At 41.7% G+C, this 17690-nt stretch overlaps 1 protein-coding gene across 2 annotated transcripts in view; it reads left to right on the forward strand.

The window, feature by feature from the left end:
* The first annotated feature begins 313 nt into the window (after nt 1–313).
* LOC140205881 (fizzy-related protein homolog) overlaps nt 314–17690 on the forward strand; it is a 47758-nt gene continuing 30381 nt past the window's right edge. The window contains exons 1-3 of one of the 2 annotated variants that reach the window (XM_072273720.1): nt 314–475; nt 4099–4155; nt 12282–12489. In XM_072273720.1, coding sequence (XP_072129821.1) covers nt 12415–12489 — 75 coding nt within the window. In that variant the 5' untranslated portion in view covers nt 314–475; nt 4099–4155; nt 12282–12414. The remainder of the gene's footprint in view (nt 476–4098; nt 4156–12281; nt 12490–17690) is intronic. The other variant, XM_072273719.1, reaches the window with a different exon arrangement.

The raw sequence follows: 17690 nt of genomic DNA on the forward strand, positions 1-17690 counted from the left end.
CTTGTTTATTGAGAATTCACAAACATCAGAGTTTGGGTGACGTTACATAATTCTGTATTCTCGAGCCTTTAATTGACTGAACTTGCCTCCTTATTCCTGACTACACTACTCGTCATTACCAGCAGGGAGATTAAGCATACCGTTGAGAAACGGTGTGCATATGAGACGGTAAATATATCCTCTAAATTGGTGCAGGTGATTACAAAAATAGTCCATACACAATGGGATATATCTTGCTCATAGAGCGTGAGTCTGTAATGAAATACAGCACCCCCTTTTATGGTAGCCATTCCCATAGTGCCGCGCACTTCCTTGCCACGGAGCCATATTGAGTAGGGATTCTATATAAACAGGCTGAATGGGACGCGAAGGGTTTTTTTTTCAGTTCTGTCATCTTGAATGAGGTTATCTGCTACGGATCTCTTTAAGCATTCCGCAACGAAGAAGCATATGATTTTGCCAGTACGATGAAAAGGTAATCGAGCCTCGAATGCAGGGAAGTCTTCCGTGACAACTCTGCATTAATAGTAATCGGCGCTTCGGGGCAACAAAAGTCGAGAGACATGATCGGGATTTTTAGCTGCTGAATGTTGATACATTTCGTTGTAATGTTTCCATTTTGCTCCCGGAGAATTCGTGTCGGTCATTTATGAGACAAAACGTTCCAATTTAGAATGTTTTGGATTTTGTTGTGGTGTGAAATTGACACAATTGCCTGGTTACCAGGTTTGTTGCTAGCAGAGCGGCCTTCTCGCACCATGTACTCGAAAATTATACTTGTGATGTTCATTCCCCCAAAACAACTTCAATTAAAACCTCGCAACATATTTGACTTGTAATCGTTTTATTCTCTGGCAAGGTAGACTTGTCTTCCGAATCTATTTTCGAATATGTGTGCGTACTTGCGGTCCTTTAAATTGGTGTGTATAGTTAATAGTCGTAACACAACACTTTTCGTGAGCGCTGGGAACTTTTTCGAATGGTTTGGACCGGCTAGTTGAAGACTCGGGAATCATCTGTGTGAGCTTTGAGCTAATAATGAACATCGTTTACCATCGGGTGTTTGATTTGCTGGTATTTCAGAAGGAGATATTCGTGTTTTATGCGAGATATCTTGGAGTTTAGAAAATAAGATGATTACGTCTCGCGTTTGGGACACTGGCTGTCATTTATTGATATTTTCAATTCCATTTATGTCCGGATTTCCGTTCAATCTTTGACGTCGACCTGTTGTATTTCATCTTTTTATATTATTATTCTGTGGGTATTTAATTGAATTGTGAAATATTGATGAGTCCTTAGAGTTCATTTTAACTTTAAGGTAACTGTACTGCTGAATACAGGATTAAAATTATTTATTGTTTACCATTGTTTATGACAGAAATTTCCATTATAAAGATAGAAATAGAAACTTTGAATGGAAATGGTATACCGGATACGTTTGCAAATAGAGTTGTTTTTAATATTATGGAAGTCCCAATTGTAAAATGTTTTCCATTTCAAACATTTGTTGGAGATGATTGGTGAGAGCTTACACTATTAATTACTCAAATTTCAATAACATAAAAATAGTGAGAATCAGGAAATAAAACTGATAAGAACATAAAGGTGAGATGAGAAAAGGGCAGAATGTAGTGAAAGAGTGAGGAGCTGAGAGTTTTCTTTAGACTGGTTAGATTATAGAGAAGAGTTGCCCTAGTGGCATGTGAGCCCAGTAAACTCCAGAGCATTTATTTGTCTAATAGATTGCATTAGACTCGAGCTTGTCTTACTGTTTGACTTTATGTTGTTATTACTAGACAGCAGAAGGAAGACTTAATACAACAGTCACAATATTAGAAACAATATAGCTGGCCTTTGCATACAACAGCTGGGTAGGCAAAGCTTGTTTTGGCTCCTGCTCCTGTTCAATATATTGTGGCATCATTGGAGTATGAGGTGGGGTTGGGTATGGACCTGTATTGAACAGTTCTGCCACCTTTGTGGCTCCTAATACATTGCGTGAATTGCTGCCTCTGAGCTAAGGCACTTGTAGGCCTGTAGGCTCAGCCAATGGTCTCATTTAGGGGGCAGAGAGGATTGCCAGAAGAATAATAGAGTATCTTTGATTACTTCAAATGGGGCTTTGATGTGATTTTTACCTTCCTCCCCATCCACATCACTCAATGTTATTTTGCTCTGGTGTTGCTATTATTAATTCAGTTTAAAACAATCCTTGGTGCTGCATTGCCCTTGTATACCAGATTTCCTCTGTAGAGAGTCGTAGAGCACGGATGCAAGCCTGCTGACCCAACCACCGTACCCACTCAGCGATTCCTAATTTTCTGTTTTTGGTCCAAATCCCTCCAAGGACCATCCCTGCACATCCCTATCCAAGTGCTTCCTAAGTGATACTGCCTCAAACACTTGCTGTAGCAGCTTATCACCCTCTGCGTGAAAAGGTTGCCTCTCAGGTCTGCTTTAAGTCTGCCTTCGACAGAATAAAGACCTAGTGTGTCAACCTTCTCCCTAGAACTCAGGCCCTCTAGTCCTGCCTACGTACTCAAGACCTTTCTGCACTCAATCCAGTTTAACCACGTCTTTTCAATAACAGAGTGAGCAAAACTGTACACAGTACTCCCAAGCGCAGCCTCACTAGTGACTCGTATGACTGCAATATGATGTTCAGTCTCCTATACTCGACGCCCAGACTGATAGGTCCACATATTAAATGTCTCTTTCACCTCTTTTTCAACAAACTGTGCACTTGTACTCTTAGATCCCTCTGTTCCATTACACTCCCTCTTGCCCTACCAATCATAGTATAAGACCTATATGGTTTGTCTTTCCAAAGTGCATCACCTCACAATTACCTGTGTTGAAATCCATTTGCCACTTCCCTGGCTCACTTCACTAATTGATCAAGATCCCCTTGCAATCCACGATAACCTTCTTCACCGTCAACACCACCACCTAATTGTGTGTCATCTGCAAATTTACTGATCGAGCCTCATGTATTTACAACCAAATCATGTACATAAATAACAAATTATATGCAACTGCTTAGATAATGAATGGCAACCAGTCAGAGTGGAAGTCCATTGCATCATCCAAGCTCAACAACTAGTGAGACAATAGAATATTATATTTGTTGTTACTTTGATTTACAAAGATTTGACATGTGGGCCCAATTTTAAAATGACAAATGATGCTGACTTTAAAAAGATTACCATTATATTCGTTGTTACTTTGATTTACAAAGATTTGACATGTGGGCCCAATTTTAAAATGACAAATGATGCTGACTTTAAAAAGATTACCCCCTCCCTAAATAGCATGGTGGCATAGTGGCTAGCAGAACACTTTACAGTACCAGTGACCCAGGTTCAATTCTCACCAGTCGGTAAAGAATTTGTACATTCTCCCCTTGATCACATGATTTCCTCCGGGTGCTCTGGTTTCCTCTCACAGTCCAAAGACCAGCTGGTAGGTTAATTGGTCATTGTAAATTGTCGCACAATTAGGCAAGGGTTAAATCGGGGGGTGCTGGACAGCGTGGCTCAGTGGGCCTATTCCATACTGTGTCTCAATACATAAATACTAAAGTAATATACCTTATTTGCCTTTTTGTTACATCTGTAAAAATAAATGTAGAATGCAAGTATTTATGCCATCAAACCCGTTTCTTCAACTGACTATGTACAGAAAAAGCAAGATTACTGCCCATTTAGGAATGGTATTGAAGTTTATAGTAAGGTTTTATGGGGAAATCAGTACAAGGTGCTAAGTTTTTTCATAGATTTGCAATGTAGTATATTTTAAAATTGGAACACTATCCTGTAGTTGCTCATGATTTAATTCTAAAAATAGAAATATATTGGAGATATACTTATGGTAATGTCAAATTTTTTAAAAAAAGGATTTAAATTGTATTCATGGCAGAGAATTGGAATCAAGAGTATACTGTACATATGGTGTGGAAGTAGGCCTGGTAATCTAAATGGTTCTTTCCCATTTCTGATTGATGTTTAATTGCTAGATATGAAATGTTATAGTAAGACAATGGAATTTCATCCTTGCCATATTGATTTGAATTGTGCATCCCATTGTATACAATAGATCAGGATTGAGAAGCCAGCTACATACAAGAGGATAGAGGTACCATTGCCTTTTATAGTAAGTAATAATTTTATGATGAGAATATTGGGTATTTCTAGAGCAGGTTTATGACTGTTGTTTTATACATTATTTGTAGATGCTGAATTTGATGCTAATACTCTGGTTAACCTTTATTCTGGTGGCAACATTCAAACAAGCCGCTTGTACTCCACTCTAAGTGTTGATGTTTTAGCAAATTAATCCAAGTAATGTGACAAGAAAAAGACTGGGAATAAAAATTTGAAATTGCTATTGAAAATTGAATTAGATTTTATATCACTTTGTGCTTAACTACAATTGTATAATCGGCATTATAAGTATGCATAACTAGTCATCGTCTTCCCTTCATTTAAATTGATTCTGTTCTCCTAAAGATCTAGTAATTCAGGTTTTACGACACTATTCATGTTATTTTCTTTAGCAATAAAAGCACTTCTTTCCTTTCTATAATCCAGCAATTTGGATTTTTTCTAGATTATGAGCTTTGTTTGGCCACAGGGTCAATGCCAAACATTTTTTAATAAAATTTAATTTACTGATTCATCATATCTTTCACATGTATGTATCTGGCCTTGTGACTAAGTTACCCAGTCTCTCATCACTTACCTACTGCAGGACAGGTGAAGATTATGTCTGGTACAGGTTATGGATTGTCTTCTTGACATGCAATTCATGATCAAAGTTGCAGTAAATTTACAATTTGCTAAATGAGAGATTTGTTAATCTACAGTGATTTTGCTCTGACAAGATCCAGCTGATTACATTATTCTTTTAATGAGTAAAGCTTATTTAAATTGTTGTAAGCTTGATTTGTACAGAACAGAACAGCACAATACAGGCCTTCTGGCCCACAATGTTGTGCCAACCTTTTAACATACTCTTAAAATCAACCTAACCCTGTCCTCCATCGTAGCCCTTTCATCCATGTGCCTATCTAAAAGCCTCTTAAGTGTCCCTAATCTGTCTGCCTCTACCACCACCCCCAGCATTGCATTCCATGCCTCTGCCACACTCCATGTACTTCTGACTTGCCCCCTCTATACTTTCCTCCAATCACCATAAAGTCATGCCTCCTCATATTAGCCATTTCCATTCTGGGTAAAAATCTCAGGCTGCCCACTCTATTTATGCCTTTTATCATCTTGTACACCTCTATCAAGTCTCCTCACATCATCCTTCCTCGAAAGAGAATAGCCCTAGCTCACTCAACCTCCCCTTAAAATATGTAATCTCTAATCCAGGCAGCATGGTAAATCTCCCCTGCACACTCCCTAAAGCTTCTATGTCCTTCCTGTGATGAGGTGACCTAAACTGAACCCGATACAGGTTTCCCCCGCCATCCGAAGGTAGAGCGTTCCTATGAAACGGTTCGCAAGCCAAAATGTCGTAAAGCGAAAAAACAATTACCATTTATTTATATGGGAAAATTTTGTGAGCGTTCGCAGACCCAAAAATAACCTACCAAATCATGCCAAACAACACATAAAACCTAAAATAACAGTAACACATAGTAAAACCAGGAATGATATGATAAATACACAGCCTATATAAAGTAGAAATACTTTTCCACAATCATTACTGCACTGCTCTCCGTAGCGAAAATCGCACGCAAGTGCCGTCAGCAGAAAATCTCATGCAAGCGCTCTCAGCAGAAACATGTGCAAGCACTCTCCAGTAACCTTTAAGCTATGAAGCTGCCAAATCATACCAAATAACATGTAAAAATACACAGCCGATATAAAGGAGAAATAATGTATGTACAGTGTAGTATCACTTACTGGAATTGGGAAGACAGCGCAGAGCACACTGATGGTGGTGTGTTAGACTGAGTCGTCGTAGGCTGGGATGGTGCAGTAGCCCCCACCCTCCAGGCCGCTGAGCGATACATTGCCGCAAAGAACGCAGGGGTCCAGCGGTAGCCGGGAGGTACACAGCACATCTTTAAGAAAAAAGCCAAAACAAACATGCTAATTAATTAGGTGCCGTCCGTAATTGTCGGCCCAGATCAGTGCCGATTTCCGATTGCGTCGTCTCTGATCTGGGCCGACAATTACGTGTTGGCGGCACCTAATTAATTAGCATTTTTATTTTGGCTTTTTTCTTAAAGATGTGCTGTGTGCCTCCCAGCTACCTTTGCATTCTCCACAAATCGGTATCTGTCCGTGGCCTGGGGGATGGGGTGGTGGGACACTTGGGTGTCATCTCGTCGCCTGTTTCCATTAGAGCAGGCAGCTGATCATCTTCTATCTCTGCCCGCCTCGATGTCGAAGGTCGAGGATCGTCGTCTGCTGTGGCTGATGTGGAAGGCTTGCTTGACTGCTAAGCCTCGCGCATTTTTCTATCACACAGTTCTTTAATAAGGACTCAAACCATCCTGCAAATATCCCCTAAACCATCGTACCCTTTCAAGATTAAAGTCGTACTTTATCATTACTCATTCGGTTTCGATTGTTATCCTTTTTTCTTCCAATTGCATCAGCTCTTCATCTGTCAGTTCTCGGTGACGGGATGCCAAAACCTCTTCAACATTATGTTCGTCAGCTTCCACAAGCCAAACTCACGTTGTCCTTACTTCATTCACCATGATCAAAACGCTTAATTATGTCTAGTTTTACCGTAAGTGTAACACTCTTACGAGCTTTTCAGGCTTTTCCGATACCATAGAACTCATCTTGCAAACGGCTGCTCACGGGCACGTGTTAAAGCAAAGCCGTTCCGAATCCGGGGGAGAGCGGCTGCTCGGGGCGCGCTGCCTATTATCACGCGCTGAATTTTTTTTCGTAACAGTGAAAACACCTTCTGAAAGTGAAAACAGTGTACTAATGTAAACACAAAACAATCTGCAGATGCTGGGGTCAAAGCAACACTCACAACACGCTGGAGGAACTCAGCAGGTCAGGCAGAATCCGTGGAAACGATGAGTCGACGTTTCCATGGATGCTGCCCGACCTGCTGAGTTCCTCCAGCGTGTTGTCAGGGTACTAATGTAGGTCTTTCATAACAGTGAGGTTTCGTAAAGTGAACGTTCGAAAAGCGGGGGACACCTGTATTCCAAATGTGATATAACCGGTTTTATGGAGCTGTAACGTTACCTCACAGGTTTTAATCTCAGTCCTCCAACTAAAGAGGGGCAACACATCATATACTTTCTTAACCCCCTATCAACTTGTGCAGCAACTTTGTGACATGCACCCCAAGATCCCTTTGTTCATCCATACTGCTAAGAATCCTACCATTAACCTTGTACTCTGCCTTCAAGTCTGACCTTCCAAAGTTTATTACTTCACCATTTTCCGCATTGAACTCCATCTGCCATTTCTCAGTCCAGCTCTGCATCCTATCGATGTCCTGTTGAAACTTGTAGAAAGTTATAACTTCAAAACTATCCACAACATCACCAGTCTTGTCATCTACAAACTTTCTAACCTACCCTTCCATTTCCTCATCCAAGTCATTCATAAAAATCACAAAGAGCATGGGTCCCAGAACTGATCCCTGTGAAACACCACTGGCCATTGATCTCTAGGCAGAATACACTCCGTCCCTCTGCCTTCTGTGGACAAGGCAATTCTGAATTCCACGCAACCAAGGATTCCATGAGTCCTGATTTTCTGAATTAGCTTACCATGGGGAATCTTACCAAGCATCTTACTAAAATCCATATACCCCACATCCACTGCTCCACCTTCAAGTTGTTTTCTTATTTCCTCAAGGAATTCATTTGGGCTCCTGAGACATGACCTGCCCCACACAAAGACATGCAAACTGTCCCTCATCAGACTGTGCTTATCCAGATGCTCATAAATCCTAAAAAGACGAGATTCTGTACATGCTAGAAATCCAGAGCCACATGCACAAAATGCTGGAGGAACTCAGTAGGTCCAACAGCATCTGTGGAAATGGATAAACAGTTGACATTTCAGACAGAGATTGTGCATTAGGACTGAAAAGGAAGGGGGAAGATGCTAGAGTAAGGTGGGAGAAGGGGAGAAGGACAAGCTGGAAGGTGTTGGGTGAAGACTGGAGAAGAAGGCATCTGATAGGAGAGGAGAATGGACTGTGGGAGAAAAGAAAAGAGGAGGGACACCAGAGGGAGGTGATAGGAGAAGAGGTAAAAATGAAGAATTGAAGAAGGTAGAAGTGGGAAGGGAAAAAAATTACCAAAAGTTGAGAAATCAATATTCATGCATCAGCTTGGAGGCTATCCAGACGGAATATGAGGTTTTGCTCCTCCAACCTGAGAGTGGCCTCATTGTGGCAGAAGAGGAGGCCGTTGACTGACATGTCAGAACAGAAATGGGGATTGAAATTAAAACGGTTGGCCATTGGGAAATCCCACTTTTTGCAGGAAGTGATCAACAGAGCAGACCTCAATCTATGTTGGGTCTCAACAATGTAGAGGGGGCTGCATCAGGAGCACTGGATACGGTAGACAACCACAACAGATTTGCAGGCAAAGTGCTGCCTCACCTGGAAGGACTGTTTGGGGCCCTGAATAGAGGTGAGGGAGGAAGTGAATGGGTAGTTGTAGCCCTTCTTCCACTTGCAGTGATAAATGCCAGGAAGGATGAATGGGCAAGGAAATTACAGAGAGAGCCCCCCACCCCAACTCTCTGCTTTCTACAGGGATCACGTCTCCTGTTCTGACATGTCAATCCATGGCCGCCTCTTCTGCCACCTTCAGGTTGGAGGAGCAAACCTCATATTCCACCAAGGTAACCTCCAACTTGATGGCATGAGCAGTATTTCACCTATCCCCTTCTAGCTTCTTCAGTTTCCCACTCTCACCTGTTACCGCTTTTCCTCACTTGCCTATCACCTCCCCCTTGTGCTCCTCCTTCCCTTTTTCCCATGGTCCACTCTCCTCTCCTATCAGATTCCTTCTTCTCCAGCCCTTTACCTTTTCCACCTATCACCTCCCAGCTTCTTACCTCATCCCTCCCCCTCCCACACGCACCTGGCCTTACCTATCCAGTTCTAGCTTGTCCTCCTTCCCCTTCCCCCACCTTCTTATTCTGGTATCTTCCCCCTTTCCTTTCCAGTCCAGATGAAGAGTATTGGCCTGAAACATTGACTGTTTATACCTTTCCATAGATGCTGCCCGACCTGCTGAGTTCTCCAACATTTTGTGTGTGTTGCTCGTAAATCCTATCTCTAAGAATCCTCTCCAGTAGTTTGCCCACCACTGATGTGGGGCTCACTGGTCTACAATTCCAAGAGTTATGCCTATTACCATTCTTGAACAAAGAAATAACATTTGCCACCCTCCAATCTTCCTGTGATACTCCCACGTCCAGTTAGGATGCAAAGATCATTGCTGAAGGCACAGCGATCTGTTCCCTCACTTATCATAGTAACTGAGGTATATCCTGTCTGGCCCTGAGGACCTACCTATCCTAATATTTTTCAAAAGTTCCTGTGCATAGTCTTTTTTAACATCAGCATGTTCCAGCATATTAGCTTGTTCCCGTATTTGTCTTGGCTTCAGGAATTCCCTCTTGTCATTAATGGGACTTCTTTACCAAGAATAGTCAGCTGACCAAATTATTCCTGATGGAGCAAGGTTAACCTTGCAAGGGAAAGGTGGTGAAAGGAAAGGAAATCCATAAGAACAAAATCTGAAATAGATGCTTCGTATAATTGTTGGTACTTTGGTTAAATGGCATCTGTAATATTATGCACTCTTTGATGGGACATAGTTTAATTATGGAGAAATGGGCTCTAGATCATCAGAATAATGTTGAGCAAGTAACATAGGCTCAACGAGGCTGTCTTGTTCGAAGAGCTAAAAAGGCAGAAAAATTAGGATTGCATTCCAGTTGAAAAGAGGAATAAGATGTAATTAGGTAAAATCTTTTAACTTTGCAAGAAGAATGCGCAGAATAGAGCACATGATCCTGTCTAGTCTTGAGGATCCGAGGATTAGGGAAGCTCCCAGAGTGGTGAGGCCTGGAATTGCAACATAGTGAAATTTGTGAATTGAGGTAGAGGCCTTGGCTATTATCAAGTCAAATAGGTTGAACAGAAGGGGATAAAGGCAAGTTTATAAGATCATGGGTTTTTCTTGTACAGAAGGTAAATACCAACACAGGAGTGGCCTGAGCATGAGTCATGATTTCCATCTCGAGGGTGAAGATCCAGGTACACCAGGAAGAAACACCTCAAACCAAATGAGACTGAGTATCACAAATTTCTTTTGAATGTAGTTTCATCTGGTGTATGTATATGTACGTACATGGCATTTGTACATACCTCATTTCAGCAAAACTGAAGCCAGTGTTTGCTGAAGAGTGGTGGATCTACTGCTCTATTTATGGGCAAAGCTTGTAACAAAGTACAAAAATTAGTCCTTACAAGCTGCATGCAATCTGTGGCCGTTGTGGTTCTTCACATTGAAACTATGAGCTGGTGTTTGGGCTTTCGCTATGTAGCTGTTCCATGTGTGCTGTTTTCTGAATATATTCAGAAGGGCAATGTTGAACAAGATGCCCATTCAAGCTAGTCCCATTTGTCTGCATTTAATGCATGTTTTTTAAACCTTTCACACAGAACCATGCCCTTTGACCCAGCCTGTCCATACCAGCTATTGTGGACTTATTTATACAAAGCCCATTTACCACCACTTTGCCCACAGGCTTCTGTGCTTTAGTAGTCAATTAGGAAGTTTAGTTTCGCACTTGTGAAAGACTGGACCTTGAGGTTTGCGGCACTAATACAGAAACCACTTAATTCCCCCTGACAGGTTCCGGTTGGGTCAGAGGTTAAGTCCTCAAGCGGCATTGAATATCGGTTTTATTTGTCAATGATGCTGTAAAATACATAATCTGTGTCAATGACCAACATGGAGGATGTGCTGGGGGCATCCTGCCCCTGTTGCCTTGCTTCCAGCGCTGACACAGCATCCCCACAACTTACTAACCCTAACCTTTGGAATGTGGGAGAGAACTGTTACACCCAAAGGAAACGCACGTGGTCACAGAGAGAACACACAATCCCCTTACAGACAGTGGCAAAACTGAACCGGGGTCGCTGGCACTGTAAAGTATTACAACGACTACTGCACTACCCTGTCGCACTTGTTGGGTTTGTACCTGGATTCGAGGCCAACATCAGTGGAGCATAGAAGGCAGGTTTCTTAATGATGTTGTCTACCAGTTGAGGTGACATTCTAGTTTATTGCTGAGGTGGATGTAAAAGGTTCCCAGAATTTTCTGTGCCTTGGCGACATTTGCCTTCAATAAGTGCCACCACAGTAGGCCATCAAGTCATGGATCCATTTGCTTTTCATGGACTCTTGTTGTCGTTCATTGGCCATGAAGTTATTTTAAGGATTTTCTATGGGTGTAAAGGATGCTAAATAAATAATACATTTATAGTAAACAGAAGTTCAGATACTTGGGGTTTGAAAGCAGGCAACTGGTTTCTATTGAATAGGCATCCTCAGTGTAGTACTGAAGGACACGCACAAAATGCTGGCAGAACTCAGGCAGCATCTATGGAAAAGAGTACAGTCGACATTTCGGGCCGAGACACTTCAGCAGGACCTGCCGGTTTCCACAACCTTTCCTATAAAGAGGCAACCAGAACTGGACACAGTGTTTCAAGTGTGGCCTAACCAGAGTTTTACAGATCTGCATCATTATCTCTCGAACTCAGTCCCTTCACTAACCACGGCCAACACACCATACATCTTCTTAACAATCCTACCTTTTACCTTTGCCATTGTTGCACAAACGATTCCCTTGAGGCTGAGAAAATTGCTGGTGAAGGAAATGAGCTAAGGAAACTAGGTGAGGCAGAAAAGCATTTTGAGGCATGTAATTGTAACCGATTTTGCAGAATTACAGGGTCACGCCCTGGATACAACCACGTAACATCAATTGTGTAGCAACTGGAGCTCTACACTAGTCCCAAAGCTTTTTGTATCAAAGCACACAATGTTATGTTGAGTATCAATGATAAAGCTTTCTGTGTTGTTCTATTACATCACCTTGTTTTCACACACGCTACCTCATAAAGAGCAGGATCTCTGATTTTCAGACAAGCTGGACATTGTGAAGGGTAACAGTTTTATGTCAGTATCAATATCTTTGTATCTGAAGATCTTAATATTTTAGATGCATAAATGTTTTTCTTTCCTTCAGGAATGCAAATTAGCAAAGGCAGCGGGGTGAATGGGAGTTTATATCCTTAACTGGCTCTGGCTGACGGAGTTAACTACTGCGTTGCTACCGCTTCCCTACTCAACTCCTGCAGTTGTGTGTATCCTAGAGAATTATGGACCAAGAATATGAGCGGAGGCTTCTTCGGCAAACACATTTCCAAAATGTCTCTGAAAATATGCTTTCTCCGGTAAGCAAATGGGCTTGTTCTGCCGGGAGTGGTGAAGTTATAGATTAATATTCCACTGCTTGACTGATGAACCTTGAATGCTCATGGATTGAAAGTTAATAAGTGGGTTTCTGGTACATCACTGAACATGCTAACAGAGCCAATCAGTCCTAAAGGTTAACTTGCAGGTTGAGTCGGTAATGGGGAAGGCAAATGCAATGTTAGCATTCATTTCAAAAGGATGAGAATATAAAATCAAGAGTGTAACACTGAGGCTTTATAAGGCGTTGGTTGGACCACATTTGGTGTAGTGTGAGCACTTTTGAGCTCCATATCCAAGGACGGATGTCCTGGCTTTGGAGAGGGTACACCAGAGGATGTTTACGAGATTGATCCCAGGAATGAAAGGGTTAATGTATGAGGAGTGTTTGATGGCTCTGTGCCTGTACTTACTGGAGTTTAGAAAAATGGTGGGGGGGGGAGGTGGTCTCATTGAAACCTACCGATTATTGAAAGGCCTTGATGGAGTAGATATAGAGAGAATGTTTCCAATAGCAGGAGAGTCTAGGACAGTGTCAGAAAAGAAGAAAATCCCTTTAGAATAGAGATTAGAAGGAACCTCTTTAGCCAGAGGGTGGTGAATTTGTGGAATTCATTACCACAGATGGTTGTGGCATTCAAGTCATTGGGTACATTTAAAGCAGAAGTAATAGTACTTAGTAAGGACAGTGAAGGTTATGCGGAGAAAGCAGGATAATGGGGTTGAGAGGGAAAATAAATCAGCCATGATCAAATTGCAGAACAGTCACGACGGGCCAAATGCCTAATTCTGCTCCCGCGTCTTGACCTGTTGTGGTCCAGGAAGATAAAAGTACCATAGGAATGAAAATGGAAATGATATCCTGACAAGTGCTAGGTGCAAATTTGATCAGGTTTGTTGTTTTAATTTGGAAGTATAATCCTGTAATGTCAGTTGAAAAAAGAAAAAAATACTTGAACGATTATTTTCTTTAGAAGAAAGCATAAATGCTTTCTACAATCAATTTATCTTTGAAATGTAGGTTTTGCTTTATTTTAGAAGGTAAATAATGGTCATTTTTTTGTCTTTTGCTTCAATATAATCTCTACACTAATCCCCTCTCAGCTTTGTTCAGCGTGCCCACTGGCACCCCACCATCTTGTGCTGGCATTTACCAGCACTGCCTCCCCTCTGCTTTGAACGTCCTTGCATTGATCGCTCATTGTATTGCCTCTACGCACTTGAACCAAAACAGAATGATGGGATATTTCAAGACTGACACTGGAAATACAAATGAGGGAATACTTTCTTTATTTCTGTTTCCAAAATGTGGCATCTGTTCCAAGGCTTTTGTGAAAACATAAATGCTGACCTCATTTCCTGCTGCTCTCTCACGTCTGACTGCTTTGAGCAGTGGCATGTGGTTACATGTTGCATGTCATCAATAAGTTGTGTTTGTAAATGACGTGAATGAGGATATTCTGTTTCAATTTAGACATTTCTGACAGCACCCATCTTTTCAAGCACTTTGATTCTTAATCTTCCTGTGCACTGGGAAGAGTGGAGGAGAGACTTATAGTTTTCATCTTCTGCCTTAAAATGATGTTTATTCCCTGTCGATATTGGAGATTTTTACAGAAGGCTTTTAATTTGGTAGTATGCACTTTACATTTTCTTGTTCACTGTTATACTAGGACTTGTTTTGGGAATTATGTGTGCTACCCTCTCTGCCCCTTGGGAATGTCTGTGAGTGTGGCTGCTAATCCCATTGTTTGAGGTAAGGCTGGTTAGCAGATAGAGGCAAGTTTAAGCTTCCAGTCATTACAATCTGCTGTAAACTCAGGGAAGGATCTAAAAGACTTGTGCACTATAGGTAGACACCAAGCCTAAGTTGGTCGTAGGTGGTGAGGGGAGGAAGCCTGGACTTATGCCACGTGATCAAGTTTCTAAAGTTCCGTGTCTGATCAGATGACTGGTGTTGTGTGTCATCTGGACTGATGCAGCATCTGTATGACATCGAAACTAACTAAATAAAGCCATTTCCTGGTTCACTTCCTTAGCTAAAGATATTGTTAAGCCAACAGATTGCACAGATAATTAGCTGATGTGGTTCTTTATCAGTCTGTGCAAGGAGATGCGCTTTGGAAGGAAGAGCAGGGAAGTGACTCTTTCACTGGGTGGGTGCAAGTCTGGGTGGGACAGAGGAGCAAAGCGGGTCTTGAAATACAAACATGGTCAGTGCTTAAGGTTGCGCCTCAGGTTAGTGGCCACTTTCTACCTGTTATATCGCATTTGAGGGTGAAAGGTGCTCCTCTTTACAGCTTCCATGATGGTTATTTTGCTGCTTTATGTAGATGTTGTATTTCACATCTGCTGTGACCAAGCTTCCTTTCGTGGCTTTAAACATTGTCTCTATGAACCAAGAAGATGAGTGATTTAGTACAGGTGGATTTTGGACCTCAGGTAGGGTAAGACAAGGGAACATAAACCAATCCTCGTAGAGGGATCAGGAGTGGAGGGAGTGAGCATTTTCATGTTCTTGGGAGTCAAGACCTCTGAGGATCTAATCTGATCCCAACATAGTGATGCAGTGGTGAAATTTCATGAGAAGTTTGAAGAGATTTGGTTTGTCAACTAAACACTCGAAACTTCTATAGATGTACCGTTGAGAGCATTCTGACAGGCTGCATTACTATCTGGGAAACTACTGCACAGGCCGAAAGAAGATACAGAAAGTTGTAAAATTAGTCAGCTCCATCTTGAGTACTAGTCTCTGTAGTAACCAAGACATCTTCCAGGAAGGTTGCCTCAGAAAGGCAACATCCATTATTGAGGACGCCCATCACCCAAGACATGCCTCTTCTCATTGTTACCATCAGGAAGGAAGTACAGAAGCCTAAAGGCACACACACTCAGTGTTTCAGGAACAGCTTCTTCCCCTCTGCCATCCAATTTCTGAATGGACTTTGAACCCATGAACACTACCTCACATTTTTAATATATATATTATTTCTGTATTTAATCTATTTAATATATGTGTATAAACTTACTATATTTGATTTATTTGTTTTTTTCTTTCTATATTATCATATATTGCATTGAACTGCAGCTGCTAAGCTAACACATTTCACAATGCATGCCTGATTCTGATGTTGAGCACATTGTTCTTTGTGGCAGTCATGTCCTTGTAGCTTTCACCATTGGCAACCATACTAATCTGTCACACACTGCTGGTCAGTTTCTCTACCACTTATCTGTAATATGCTTTGTTTTCATAATGGGCAGGGTTGTTAGCCCTGTGCCTGGCCCCCAGCCTGGAGGTCCAGTGGGGGCTGCTGTGTTCAGCCTCCTTCTCGGACCAGTCCACCAACATCCGATGCCTGTTCTGGAGATCATTGGAGCATGTCAGCTGTCCCACCAGACTCACAATGGGTGCTGCACAACAGGAGCCCATTAAGAAAGCAAACCAAGCACCAGTAGTATATAAATGAAAGGTAAAAACACTATGCGAGACCTGATTGGGCCTTGGCTTGTCAGACCTTGCTTAAACCACATTTAGAATATTGTATGCAGACTGATCTCCATATCACAAAAAAATAGGGAGGCATCGGACTAAATTCAGAAGATCTACAAGTCTGATACCAGAAATGCAAGATGTGCACACAGAAAATGCTGCAAACACAGCAGGCAAAGTCTGCTGGACATTAAACCCGTGAACACTACCTCACTGAATGGACACTGAGGTAACACTGTGGTCAATGCTACCACTACAATATCTTTTCCATTTGTCACATGAGGAAGATTATGTTGATGCTATCTCTTGATGGGAAAAGCCTCATTATTATTTGGGGTCAACTCTGCTGCCCCTGGGAGGATCTTAGAGATGACCTCACCATCAGCAGACGGCAGGAAAACCCTCCGTAATAACCCCTGTCCAACTTATCTCCCTCGCTGAAAGAGGTCCTGATGTAGTGCCTCTCACATCCCAGTGTGTGGCACTGACCAGTTAAGGTTCCGGGAACCCATTTCCCTCAGTTGACAAACATGGAGGAACCCATCAACCCACCAGTTACTGTGATGTGCCGACAGCAGACAGCATCCGGTGGACAACCAATACTTTAACTGAGGTTTTCTGGATGAAAATTTGGGTGGTTGTACTGTAGTCTCCAGGCCTCTGCTGTGCTGAGCAGTAGGCTGATTGTGGAATCTGTAGAGGGAATGTGATTTTCAGTTGACTGGAAGCAATTTGGGAGAAGGTTGGAAGTAAAGAGGCACAGTTTTCGGGAACAGAAGGGAATGCTGACTTAGGCTTTGTGGGATGCAGCAGCTGAGAGGAGGGTAGGGAACTGAGGTAGAAGAGGATTGGCTACATCACTCTTGCCACTTCTGGCATCTGATGTGCTAAGTACTTATTTCTATGTCTTTACTTTCTGGATATTTCATTTTTTTCTCCCTTTAGTGTGGGTTGTATCATTTTGTTCTTCCCACTGACATCAGGCACTCCTCTAATTTACCTCTTGTGTTTTATCGTCTGCCTTAAGTATAGGTGTTAGTTATCTACCACTCATTTGGGCTCCACCATTTTTAAGCAAATTGTTGAATATTTCTGTGACTTCACAATTTCTTGTAAAACAGTTTATCCTCCAAGTTTGATTTGTCTATTTAATATTTTTAAGTGTGTTTGTGTGATTTCATGTCCTACTTTCTGAGATTATATCGAGTATTTCAGTCAATATTTCTTTTCCTATCCTGCTAATTATATACTCTATGTAAAATATTTTGTGTTCCTTAAACATTTAATTTCATTTTTCCTCCATCTTCCTAATTCTCTTTTCGGCCTCTCATCTTGTTGTGTCTATTCTCATCTGTCTTACAGTACTTGCTGTCACTTTGAATTAACTAAATTGACTTTATTTCTTACGTCTTTCACATACATGAGGAGTAAAAATCTGTCTATGTGCAATTTATAGTAAATTGTAATAAATAGTATGTTCAACAGGACAGTCAATATAGCATAGAAATACAATTGTATCAGCGGGAATTAATCAGTCTGATGGCCTGGTGGAAGAAGCTGTCCTGGAGTTTGTTGGTCCTGGCTTTTATGCTGCAGTACTGTTTCCCGGATAGTAGCAGCTGGAACAGTTTGTGGTTGGGGTGACTTGGGTCCCCAATGATCCTTTGGGCCCTTTTTACGCACCTGTCA

The sequence above is a fragment of the Mobula birostris genome, chromosome 12 (assembly GCF_030028105.1).
Source record: "Mobula birostris isolate sMobBir1 chromosome 12, sMobBir1.hap1, whole genome shotgun sequence".
NCBI classification, from domain to species: domain Eukaryota; kingdom Metazoa; phylum Chordata; class Chondrichthyes; order Myliobatiformes; family Myliobatidae; genus Mobula; species Mobula birostris.